The 13,124-nt window shown below is 44.7% G+C and overlaps 1 protein-coding gene across 1 annotated transcript in view; it reads right to left on the bottom strand.

Annotated features, from left to right (window-relative positions):
- The window catches only part of LOC125899603 (mucin-2-like), a 60,224-nt gene that overhangs the window by 25,651 nt on the left and 21,449 nt on the right, over positions 1-13,124 (bottom strand). The window contains exons 17-31 of the mRNA XM_049594033.1: positions 12,734-12,989; positions 12,361-12,413; positions 10,515-10,618; positions 10,212-10,363; positions 9,954-10,092; positions 9,491-9,601; positions 8,936-9,115; positions 8,581-8,820; positions 8,149-8,305; positions 7,616-7,744; positions 7,234-7,384; positions 7,084-7,127; positions 6,799-6,993; positions 6,577-6,700; positions 5,147-6,345 (exon numbers count right to left, since the gene is read on the bottom strand). Of these exons, the coding sequence (XP_049449990.1) occupies positions 5,147-6,345; positions 6,577-6,700; positions 6,799-6,993; positions 7,084-7,127; positions 7,234-7,384; positions 7,616-7,744; positions 8,149-8,305; positions 8,581-8,820; positions 8,936-9,115; positions 9,491-9,601; positions 9,954-10,092; positions 10,212-10,363; positions 10,515-10,618; positions 12,361-12,413; positions 12,734-12,989 (3,234 nt within the window). The remainder of the gene's footprint in view (positions 1-5,146; positions 6,346-6,576; positions 6,701-6,798; positions 6,994-7,083; positions 7,128-7,233; positions 7,385-7,615; positions 7,745-8,148; positions 8,306-8,580; positions 8,821-8,935; positions 9,116-9,490; positions 9,602-9,953; positions 10,093-10,211; positions 10,364-10,514; positions 10,619-12,360; positions 12,414-12,733; positions 12,990-13,124) is intronic.

Below are 13,124 nucleotides of genomic sequence, written 5' to 3'. Positions count from 1 at the left end.
GGTGTAGTTGTAGGTGGCCGAGTTGTAGTTGTGGTAGAAGTTGTTGAGTTGTGGAGTGTGTGGTGGTTGCAGAGTTGTTGTTTCAGTTGTGGTAGAAGTTGTGGTAGAAGGTGTGGTCGTTGTAGTTGTTGAGGTTGTTGGAGTTGGTGTGGTGGTTGCAGTAGTTGTTGTTTCAGTTGTGGTAGATGGTGTGGTCGTTGTAGTAGTTGTAGGTGTTGAAGGTGGAACTGTAGTGGAAGGAGTTGGTGGACACCCACAGCATTTAAATTTAATCTCATACTCAAGACACTGTTGGTTCTGTCCTTGTTGTTTGTTGATGCATTTGAGACCAACATCTTTGTTGCAAGTCACATTTTGACCCAACTGTGACATGGGTAATTTTTTGTACATAACAGCTCTACACTGGACTTCTTCAGGAGCCGGGCATCCATGACCAGAGGAACTTATGCTCTGGATGGATTTATCATATCCACCATCAGGGCCAGGTGTGGGCTTGCCAACATTGATCCAATCTGTCCAGCCACATGTCATATCATGTCCTCCAGGGCAAGGTGTAGTTGTAGGTGGCTGAGTTGTAGTTGTGGTAGAAGGCGTAGTCGTTGTAGTTGTGGGAGGTTGAGTTGTTGTTTCAGTTGTGGTAGAAGGTGTGGTCGTTGTAGTTGTTGAGGTTGTTGGAGTTGGTGTGGTGGTTGCAGTAGTTGTTGTTTCAGTTGTGGTAGATGGTGTGGTCGTTGTAGTTGTTGAGGTTGTTGGAGTTGGTGTGGTGGTTGCAGTAGTTGTTGTTTCAGTTGTGGTAGATGGTGTGGTGGTTGCAGTAGTTGTTGTTTCAGTTGTGGTAGAAGGTGTGGTCGTTGTAGTTGTTGAGGTTGTTGGAGTTGGTGTGGTGGTTGCAGTAGTTGTTGTTTCAGTTGTGGTAGATGGTGTGGTCGTTGTAGTAGTTGTAGGTGTTGAAGGTGGAACTGTAGTGGAAGGAATTGGTGGACACCCACAGCATTTGAATTTAATCTCATACTCAAGACACTGTTGGTTCTGTCCTTGTTGTTTGTTGATGCATGTGAGACCAACATCTTTGTTGCAAGTCACATTTTGACCCAACTGTGACATGGGTAATTTTTTGTACATAACAGCTCTACACTGGACTTCTTCAGGAGCCGGGCATCCATGACCAGAGGAACTTATGCTCTGGATGGATTTATCATATCCGCCATCAGGGCCAGGTGTGGGCTTGCCAACATTGATCCAATCTGTCCAGCCACATGTCATATCATGTCCTCCAGGGCAAGGTGTAGTTGTAGGTGGCTGAGTTGTAGTTGTGGTAGAAGGTGTAGTCGTTGTAGTAGTTGTGGGAGTTTGAGTTGTTGTTTCAGTTGTGGTAGAAGGTGTGGTCGTTGTAGTTGTTGAGGTTGTTGGAGTTGGTGTGGTGGTTGCAGTAGTTGTTGTTTCAGTTGTGGTAGAAGGTGTGGTCGTTGTAGTTGTTGAGGTTGTTGGAGTTGGTGTGGTGGTTGCAGTAGTTGTTGTTTCAGTTGTGGTAGAAGGTGTGGTCGTTGTAGTTGTTGAGGTTGTTGGAGTTGGTGTGGTGGTTGCAGTAGTTGTTGTTTCAGTTGTGGTAGAAGGTGTGGTCGTTGTAGTTGTTGAGGTTGTTGGAGTTGGTGTGGTGGTTGCAGTAGTTGTTGTTTCAGTTGTGGTAGATGGTGTGGTGGTTGCAGTAGTTGTTGTTTCAGTTGTGGTAGAAGGTGTGGTCGTTGTAGTAGTTGTGGGAGTTTGAGTTGTTGTTTCAGTTGTGGTAGAAGGTGTGGTGGTTGTAGTAGTTGTTGAGGTTGTTGGAGTTGGTGTGGTGGTTGTAGTAGTTGTTTCAGTTGTGGTAGAAGGTGTGGTGGTTGTAGTTGTTGAGGTTGTTGGAGTTGGTGTGGTGGTTGCAGTAGTTGTTGTTTCAGTTGTGGTAGATGGTGTGGTCGTTGTAGTTGTTGTAGGTGTTGCAGGTGGAATTGTAGTGGAAGGAATTGGTGGACACCCACAGCATTTGAATTTAATCTCATACTCAAGACACTGTTGGTTCTGTCCTTGTTGTTTGTTGATGCATGTGAGACCAACATCTTTGTTGCAAGTCACATTTTGACCCAACTGTGACATGGGTAATTTTTTGTACATAACAGCTCTACACTGGACTTCTTCAGGAGCCGGGCATCCATGACCAGAGGAACTTATGCTCTGGATGGATTTATCATATCCGCCATCAGGGCCAGGTGTGGGCTTGCCAACATTGATCCAATCTGTCCAGCCACATGTCATATCATGTCCTCCAGGGCAAGGTGTAGTTGTAGGTGGCCGAGTTGTAGTTGTGGTAGAAGGTGTAGTCATTGTAGTTGTGGGAGGTTGAGTTGTTGTTTCAGTTGTGGTAGAAGGTGTGGTGGTTGTAGTAGTTGTTGTTTCAGTTGTGGTAGATGGTGTGGTTGTTGTAGTTGTTGAGGTTGTTGGAGTTGGTGTGGTGGTTGCAGTAGTTGTTGTTTCAGTTGTGGTAGATGGTGTGGTCGTTGTAGTGGTGGGACTTGGAGCTGTAGTGGAAGGAATTGGACATCCACAGCATTTAAATTTAACCTCATAATCCAAACACTGTCGCTGAAGGCCTTGGTCTTTGTTGATGCAGATAAGACCAACATCTTTTTTGCAAGTCACATTTTGACCCACCAGTGACATGGGAAACATTTGGTTGAGAAACAGCTCTACACTGGACTTCTTCAGGAGCTGAGCATCACATGATAACCAGCAGAGATTATCTTCTGGATGGATTTCATCATCCTCTCCATCAGGGCCAGGTGTGGGCTTGCCAAGATTGATCCAATCTGTCCAGCCACATGTCATATCATGTCCTCCAGGGCAAGGTGTAGTTGTAGGTGGCCGAGTTGTAGTTGTGGTAGAAGGTGTAGTCATTGTAGTTGTGGGAGGTTGAGTTGTTGTTTCAGTTGTGGTAGAAGGTGTGGTGGTTGCAGTGGTTGGACTTGGAGCTGTAGTGGAAGGAGTTGGACATCCACAGCATTTAAATTTAACCTCATAATCCAAACACTGTCGCTGAAGGCCTTGGTCTTTGTTGATGCAGATAAGACCAACATCTTTTTTGCAAGTCACAGCTTGTCCCACCAGTGACATGGGAAACATTTGGTTGAGAAACAGCTCTACACTTGGACTTCTTCAGGAGCTGAGCACACATGATAACCAGCAGAGATTATCTTCTGGATGGATTTATCATATCCACCATCAGGGCCAGGTGTGGGCTTGCCAACATTGATCCAATCTGTCCAGCCACATGTCATATCATGTCCTCCAGGGCAAGGTGTAGTTGTAGGTGGCTGAGTTGTAGTTGTGGTAGAAGGTGTAGTCGTTGTAGTAGTTGTGGGAGTTTGAGTTGTTGTTTCAGTTGTGGTAGAAGGTGTGGTGGTTGTAGTAGTTGTTGAGGTTGTTGGAGTTGGTGTGGTGGTTGTAGTAGTTGTTGTTTCAGTTGTGGTAGAAGGTGTGGTGGTTGTAGTTGTTGAGGTTGTTGGAGTTGGTGTGGTGGTTGCAGTAGTTGTTGTTTCAGTTGTGGTAGATGGTGTGGTCGTTGTAGTTGTTGTAGGTGTTGAAGGTGGAACTGTAGTGGAAGGAGTTGGTGGACACCCACAGCATTTAAATTTAATCTCATACTCAAGACACTGTTGGTTCTGCCCTTGTTGTTTGTTGATGCATGTGAGACCAACATCTTTGTTGCAAGTCACATTTTGACCCAACTGTGACATGGGTAATTTTTTGTACATAACAGCTCTACACTGGACTTCTTCAGGAGCCGGGCATCCATGACCAGAGGAACTTATGCTCTGGATGGATTTATCATATCCTCCATCAGGGCCAGGTGTGGGCTTGCCAACACTGATCCAATCTGTCCAGCCACATGTCATATCATGTCCTCCAGGGCAAGGTGTAGTTGTAGGTGGCTGAGTTGTAGTTGTGGTAGAAGGCGTAGTCGTTGTAGTTGTGGGAGGTTGAGTTGTTGTTTCAGTTGTGGTAGATGGTGTGGTCGTTGTAGTTGTTGAGGTTGTTGGAGTTGGTGTGGTGGTTGCAGTAGTTGTTGTTTCAGTTGTGGTAGATGGTGTGGTGGTTGCAGTAGTTGTTGTTTCAGTTGTGGTAGAAGGTGTGGTCGTTGTAGTTGTTGAGGTTGTTGGAGTTGGTGTGGTGGTTGCAGTAGTTGTTGTTTCAGTTGTGGTAGATGGTGTGGTCGTTGTAGGTGTTGAAGGTGGAACTGTAGTGGAAGGAGTTGGTGGACACCCACAGCATTTGAATTTAATCTCATACTCAAGACACTGTTGGTTCTGTCCTTGTTGTTTGTTGATGCATTTGAGACCAACATCTTTGTTGCAAGTCACATTTTGACCCAACTGTGACATGGGTAATTTTTTGTACATAACAGCTCTACACTGGACTTCTTCAGGAGCCGGGCATCCATGACCAGAGGAACTTATGTTCTGGATGGATTTATCATATCCTCCATCAGGGCCAGGTGTGGGCTTGCCAACATTGATCCAATCTGTCCAGCCACATGTCATATCATGTCCTCCAGGGCAAGGTGTAGTTGTAGGTGGCCGAGTTGTAGTTGTGGTAGAAGGCGTAGTCGTTGTAGTTGTGGGAGTTTGAGTTGTTGTTTCAGTTGTGGTAGAAGGTGTGGTGGTTGTTGTAGTTGTTGAGGTTGTTGGAGTTGGTGTGGTGGTTGCAGTAGTTGTTGTTTCAGTTGTGGTAGAAGGTGTGGTGGTTGTAGTGGTTGGACTTGGGGCTGTAGTGGAAGGAGTTGGACATCCACAGCATTTAAATTTAACCTCATAATCCAAACACTGTCGCTGAAGGCCTTGGTCTTTGTTGATGCAGATAAGACCAACATCTTTTTTGCAAGTCACAGCTTGTCCCACCAGTGACAGGGAAACATTTGGTTGAGAAACAGCTCTACACTTGACTTCTTCAGGAGCTGAGCACACATGATAACCAGCAGAGATTATCTTCTGGATGGATTCATCATCTCCTCCATCAGGGCCAGGTGTGGGCTTGCCAAGATTGATCCAGTCTGTCCAGCCACATGTCATATCATGTCCTCCAGGGCAAAGTGTAGTCATGGGTGGATGAGTTGTACTTGTCTCAGTTGTTGTAGAAGGTGTAGTGATTGAAGTAGTCGTTGGTGGCATAGTTGTGGTTGTTTCAGTTGTGGTAGAAGGTGTGGTGGTTGTGGTAGTTGTTGGTGGTGTAGTTGTGGTTGTTTCAGTTGTGGTAGAAGGTGTGGTGGTTGTGGTAGTCGTGGGTGGTGGAGTTGTGGTTGTTTCAGTTGTGGTAGAAGGTGTAGTGGTTGTGGTAGTCTTTGGTGGCGTAGTTGTCGTTTCAGTTGTGGTAGAAGGTGTGGTGGTTGTGGTAGTCGTGGGTGGTGGAGTTGTGGTTGTTTCAGTCGTGGTAGAAGGTGTGGTGGTTGTGGTAGTCGTGGGTGGTGGAGTTGTAGTTGTTTCAGTTGTGGTAGAAGGTGTGGTGGTTGTAGTAGTTGTGGGTGGTGGAGTTGTAGTTGTTTCAGTTGTGGTAGAAGGTGTGGTGGTTGTGGTAGTCGTGGGTGGTGGAGTTGTAGTTGTTTCAGTCGTGGTAGAAGGTGTGGTGGTTGTGGTAGTCGTGGGTGGTGGAGTTGTAGTTGTTTCAGTTGTGGTAGAAGGTGTGGTGGTTGTAGTAGTTGTGGGTGGTGGAGTTGTAGTTGTTTCAGTTGTGGTAGAAGGTGTAGTGGTTGTAGTAGTTGTTGGTGATGTAGTTGTCGTTTCAGTTGTGGTAGAAGGTGTGGTGGTTGTAGTAGTCGTGGGTGGTGGAGTTGTAGTTGTTTCAGTTGTGGTAGAAGGTGTAGTGGTTGTGGTAGTTGTGGGTGGTGGAGTTGTAGTTGTTTCAGTTGTGGTAGAAGGTGTGGTGGTTGTAGTAGAAGGTAGTGTAGTAGGTTTTGACGTTGTGCTACATGGCACTGTCTTGCAACACTTTACCCGTATTTCATAATTTTGACATATGGGGGGATACTGTAAGCTGTTCCTACAGAGGAATCCTACTTTGTTGTTACATGTCACTTTTTGGTCCAAGGTTTTTAGGGGAACCCCGGGATAGTCCACACCCTGGCATTCCACTTCCACTGGATTCTCACAGATTTTATATCCTTTCTGGATGATATGTGCGATGGTTTCATTGTCACCGCCGTCAGGACCATACTCAGGGTAGTCAGAACTAATCCATTTTGACCAGTCGCATGATTTTTCCTGACAATGTGGCTCGGTAACATGTTTGGTTGTTGTAGGCGCTGGGGGTTTGGTGGTTGAACTTGGAGGTAACGTAGAAGGAGGTTTTGTTTGACATGCACCATCGTCACAACACATAACTCTGATTTTATAGTTTAAGCACAAGGCCAGTGGTCCTGATTGGTTCTGATTTCTGCATGTCAGCCCACTAGCCAGACTACATTCCACTACTTGTCCAATATGATTAATGGGGATTTTCGGGTATTTCTCAGCTCTGCATTCGATCTGGACTGGCTTGTCACATATCTTGTACCCTGCCTCTCTAATTTTTTCGAAGGTTTCACTGTCTCCTCCTTGAGGTCCCAGTGTGGGGAAGCTGGTATCATACCATTGCGACCATTGACAAGGATTACATGTGACTGGGCGTGTGGGTGGCTCTGTGGACAAACATGATAAAGATGTTAGTCATGTGGTAAATGTCACATTATACAACTAAATATGTCTTCAGTTTCCAAAATGAATATCCTGCACATACTTGGTGTGGTTGTTGTAAAAACAAAGGTGGTTGGAGGGCTGGTAGGTGTCGTGGGTACTGGGCATGGGTATGACCTCTTGTCAATGGTACCATTCTTCCCGCACACCGCTATGATGCAGTTACCGTGTCCATCTGTTGTGTTATAGATGGTGCTGCCAGTGGGATATCTGTTTCCATGATATGTGCAAGTACAGGCTGTAATGAGAGGACGAGGTATAGTTAATGTATTAACCTAACACAAGTATGTATTTTTACAACCCACAATTTCTCCGAATTTTGGCATACCTTGGGCATCGTAATGGCACTGGATGTTCATTGAACCGCAAATACTTCGAGACAGAAAACATGAAATATAGTGTCACTGTAAGATTTGAAATTGTCACACAGTTACAGTATAGAACCTTGATTGGCTCATGCGATATGTGCGAGACCTACCATGCCTGACAGTTTTCGGTGGTTGGTACTTTTTCATTATTTTTGTAGTGTTTCCCCTCTTTATCGTAGCAGCCACAGTGATCCTTTACAACACATGTCATTGTGTCCTCATCAAAGTATGGCTGAGCAGGGGGACATTTTGGATAGCAACCTAATTGAAAAACAAGCGGCTGTTTACACAGAGCAAGAAATGGGTTCTTACTTGTTGGCATTATTGCCAAACAATCGGTACAATCAGAGATTTTTGTGTGTTCACCTGACATTGTGATTGAATGAGCGATATTACTAAAAATTTTTAAAAACAACTATAAAAAATACAGTAAAAAGACAATCCATGTGTTGAATCTTAAATCTTCAACCTTCTAAAAACCGCATCTGGTACCTTCTAGAGGAGGCATCAGTGAGGAGCAGCTGCCTGATGGGTTTCTGCAGGTTTTCATACACGGAGATCCACATGGCATGTAGTGCCATTCACATTCACCCGGAGGATTGTAGTAATCACAGAAGAGAGCTGGAAAAGATAATAATACTCACAGTATTTAGTATAGACACGTACCAGACTGGGATATTCAGAGAGCATACTGATGATTTTAGACATTTATTGTAGTTCTCTGATCTGGAAATGATTCAGCGGCATTTAAAATTTAAACTTTAAAAGGCAGAGGGCAGAAATATAGCTGTTACTGATGACAAATGTTTATAATTCATAAATTACTGATACAGATTTTATGTTATAGTGATGTTACAGTACTGATAGGTGCTTCAACTAAAAGAATTGGTATTTTTTCTTGCTATGCAACTCTGATACTCTCATCTCTCCCTTTGTCATAAAAATAAGTTTAGCCTAGGTGAACCGCATGAATCGTATGCTTATTGTAGCTTTTAAACAAGCTATGTTACATCGTGGTTACTCACGACAGATCTTTGGGGTTCTCCATCGTACACAGATGCCAGCTTGATTACAGGCTTCAGCATAAGCAGCCACAGCAGTGCAGAAACACTCACAGTCTCCACCAGTGTCACAAGCACAGGAGTCAAACGCACAGGCATCGTAGTATGGAGCAGGATCCACCTAGAGGTGAGGATGATGACACACTAATAATGAGACTCCACAACACAAAACGCTGCATGGAGGAAAGGCACTGCTGCATTTCCACTTCTGGTTCTCTACATCGAAGAGGAAAATAATGTTTCTTTGACTCCACTACATTTATCTGACAGCTAGAGTGACTAAAATTAAGATTTTAATACAGAACATGATGCCTTCAAGTTGACCTTTTGGCCTGAAGGCGCAATGGGAAAGCTCATGAATGGTCCAACATGACTTCTACTTCAACATCAACCTACAATGGAGTGGCAGGCAGAGAAGACGTCACTCTGTATGATGCCGCAGTGCTTCTGGGCCCACGCCTGTCTGTATGGGTTGGCTGTGCAGGGGCTGCTGATGCTCTTAGCATCAGGGCAGCTCGGTAAATCCTTCCAGCTGTTTCCAAACACCAGGGGGTTGACCACCACAGCATGGCACCTTGTGGTGAAGTCATTATTTGCATTGCCGTCGTAGTTGCCACACAGCCCACACACACGACCCTGAGAAAGTAGAGCTCCTTATTATCATGTTGGTCAATTTAACACTGTTGTCCCAAGAAAAATTAACTGTAGCCACATTAAAGCCAAAACTGTCTCGAACATATTGCAGGGTTACCTTGTATTTCGAGCTGAGCTTGATGAACAAGCTGGTCTTCCTGTCCCACATGAGAATGAGTCCATTGTTGGCTTCAACCACCAGGTAGATGCCCATAGTGCTGAAACGGAACGGAGCTGTCTCTTCATTTCCGTTTGAAATCACCTGATAGCTTCCCTCTGTGAGAATCAGCTCTGCACTCTAAATAGTAAAAGAAAATGCGACATTATGAGCTTTCCCAGCCACTACTTTTCACTAAATCAGGAAAAGCGGTAGGTGGCGCTAATTCTCCAGGTGCCTGCAGAAAAAGAGGACGCAACAGTTTGACGCAATTAAAAGAGCACCAGTCAAACAGCAAACGAAGAAAAACAATGGTTTCTATTGCACTTAGTCACATTTATCTTTTATTGATGCACCAACTTTTTGCTGTATTTCGAGATTCTTTTAGGTGTTTGCACTGAGTTTTAAGGCTGGCTGTTGGTACTCAATACCTTTAAGGTATTGACCAAAAGAAGCAATAAGCAGTGACAATGCAATTGTTTTTTGACTTTTTTTATATCGACTATTTTTTTTTACCCCCAGAAAGATCTTGATGGTTTTGGAGCAGGTGGTTCCTATGGTTCCACACGGGACGTTCTCAGTGATCACTCTGAATGTTCCATTACTCTCAGCGCTGCCACAGTAGTCCTGAGGAAGACACACACACACACACACACACACACACACACACACACAAGCTCCGCTTGACATTTGACCAAGCAGCAACCACGTGGGCTTAAAAAATGAAGCCAACAAAGAAGTGCCAAAGACTGCAGTTCCTCTAATGTCCACTTGAGGCTGGCTTCAGATGCAAGTCAGTCCCCATAGACCTTCATGTTAAAATGCCCGAACTTTACTGCAGGAATAAACATGTTTTTATCTCCATAGCTAATTTCAGTTGAGGTTTACTCTTTTAATATTACCTTGTCCACAAAGAAAGTTCAGACTTTCATTATTGACAACATGAATAACATCACTCTGCTTTTGTGTGCATTCATACCTGAGTGAGAATGTATTCACAGGTGCCATCGAAGGTGAAGCGCTTCTGGTCAAAAGTCATGTAGTGTCCGGCACCGTAGACAGAGCAGGTTCCATCACACTGGTTGGTGGTGCACTCCCACTTAATGCCTTTACAGGTGCTGTTAACAGATCCAGAGTAGATGACATCAGGTTTATAACGGAAGACTTGCCTGTCTGTCTGTACGTGTCAGTCGCAGATGGAGGTGTCAGTATTTCACTCCACATGTGATTCACCTACCAGGTGTTGCAGTCCACCTTGGTGGTCTCTCCGCGCTGGTATGAGATGCCGTTGTGAACACAGAAACAGGCCTCTGGCTTGATGCAGCCTCCTTTACCATTAGACACCAAGTCAGAGGGACACATACAGCCGGAGACGCACCCTGTGGTCACCTGGAGAAGAGATCCAACATATAATCCACAGTCATATGTTTCATTTCTGCAACATCAGAGCTCAGATGATCCAAATATTTGACCGAGATATAAACTAATAATCAGTATTTGCTGGTAAACACTGTGTTATGTTGGGGAACAGGTGACTCACGCAGGTCATGTCTAATGTGTTGCAGCTCTTTTCACACTCAGTTCCTTTTGCACCTGGGCCCTGAGCAGAGCAGTTGTAGTACACCATGGGAGCAACGCAGGTTGCTGGGAAAAGACATCTGAAATTACTTCACAAATCACAAACAAAATGACTGATGGAGGCAGTGGTAGACCAACAGCTCCTGTGTTCAACAAAGCTAAATCACTGTTTTTCTCAATGGACTCTGGCTTTGAAGAGAGCGATATAGCAACTTCAGTTTCCCACTGTAAATAGCTGTTTGACAGTAAGGTAAAGCAGTGAAAATATTCTACTACTCTGTGGCTAAAATACATTTTGCTGTTGACCCCGTCCACAGCAGTACATCTGTTAGCTTTCATGTTGGCCTCCACACGGGGGGACTGACATCTACTATATGTAATACACTGACTATGGTAGTACCTCATAAAACCCCAGTTCAAAAGATCGTCCCTTTAATCAATGAACGTCAGAACACAGAGGAGTTTATTTATATCTAAGATGTAACATAAATGTTGTCAAACACGGCCTGAGAATCACAGTCGCAGATATGATTTGCAGAACAAACACTCTGAGTTTACACCTGTAACATCAATGATGCTAATGAGTCAGCAGCTCTTTTGCATTTTTCTCGTCGCTTCCTGTTCCAGGCACATTCTCCACCTCCAGAGGACCCTATTTACTGTAACCTTAGGTAAACATCCCCACGGCAGTTGGAAACACCACAGCTGTTGGAGGCTAAAGGCAGAAACATGCAGACAAACTGGTGGTCTCAGGTAAAAAAAACGTCCTAGGATAATCAGTCTGTGATTAATGAAGGCTATCTAGCAGAATTTCAGGAGCAGGACCACACCTCAATGTCACTTCCTGCATAAATAATCCCCTAACCCAGCCCTCCTGTTTTGCTCTCGTATTCTCCACCCCTCCCTCTATCCCGTTCTGCACTTTCTCTTTCTTCTTCTACTCTACGTAAGGCCCTGAGGAGGTTTGGCATGCACAGGCGCTATGGCTGATCCCCTGTCACCCACCTACAGTGCAATCGTGGGATCCCTCCCCAGACGACTTAAAACCCATTCTCACCTGGACCCATCAAACTCTAATGACATGATGCCACATGATGGCTGGGTGGGCCATGACTCACATGTAACCTTGATGACTCTTTAAGGGTTCACACAGCGTTTAAAGCCTGCAACTCTACACCAGTCCGTTAGAACTGAAGAAGCCTCTTGGATGAGAGGCAAAACATCTTCAAGAAACTCAAGCAAGTCCAGTTGCCTACGATATAGCACTTAAGATTACCATGACCTGGATGACTGAGAATCTTCACCAACATACCCTGTCAAAGCTTCCTTACAACGCTTTCGGCAAAGCAGATGAACTACATGCAGGTTACCCTCCAACATAAGTCATGTTAAACCCCACCTTGCAAAAAAACGCATGTCACGAACCACCCAGCAAAATTGCGGATTATGTTGAGTAACCAGGTCGTGATTTCTGGAAAGAGACATTAGTGTTGAGTCTCACAAGGTATATTTTTTGGCGCTTTGATCACCACAAGCTGAGCGCCATCTAATTCTGTAACAGCAGAGAGAAGGCAGACATCTTTACGGCTGATATCTCCAACACTCTGCAGCTCACACCAAAACAATCCGGCTGATAAACAGCACTACAGGTCAGAGGAAAAATATGTCTTTTAATTTTGGAGTGAACTGTCAAACCAGTTTTCCCCACTGCTCCCAGTCTGAGTCCAGTTTAAGTTAATACAGTACTACTAGGAGGAAAGTAGCAACTCCCTTTAGGCTGCTTGTTATCAGGTGATTCTGTGACTTACATGGCTGTTCAACAATCTCTCCAATGCATTTGAGTTTGCCCCCCTTACAGGTGCTGGTGGAGAAAAAAAACAACAACATGTTAATTTAAATATATAACCATGCAGCATGTGATACATAATACATACAAGTCAAAGAGCAAATATTCACTTCCTCTTCAAGAGTCCTTTAATCCGACTGTCAACAAAACTGTGTCAACAGTCTGTCAGTCTGTCTGTCAGTCATTTAAACACAGGCACTACAACAAGTCTGTTATTTATGATCAGTTTAGAAACACACACAATGTTAGCTCTTCATTTATGTGTTAATATAATAAAGATGCACTGAATTACACACACATCACATGCAATAACACACTAAAACTCATTTTCATACCACATGAGCCCGTCCTTGCTGACGACCTGTCCAGGAGGCACCACAGAGCCTTTGTCATAACAGGGACAAGCCTTAGCAGGGACACACTTCCCGGAGTCGTCCAGATAGGTTTCCTCTGCGCAGACACAGCCATCGATGGGCGGGAAGGAGAAGTGGCAGCTGAGATGTTCGGAGCTGATGCAACGGCAGGTCTGACTGCTGGATGTGATGTTGTAGGAGTAGACCATGCTGCTGGGGCAGGAGCTGGCGTATTTCCCTGAGGAGGTCACACCACAGAATCAGTGGAACACTGAGCACTGCAAGACGCCACATGAAGAGTTAGCTGACCTGCCAGTACGTCACCACGGCCTTTTCAAGACTGCAAAGTCCTGATAATGAAGATCCATTGGGT

This window comes from Epinephelus fuscoguttatus, linkage group LG2 (genome assembly GCF_011397635.1).
Source record: "Epinephelus fuscoguttatus linkage group LG2, E.fuscoguttatus.final_Chr_v1".
NCBI lineage: Eukaryota > Metazoa > Chordata > Actinopteri > Perciformes > Serranidae > Epinephelus > Epinephelus fuscoguttatus.
This window is presented reverse-complemented; position numbering and strand designations above follow the sequence as displayed.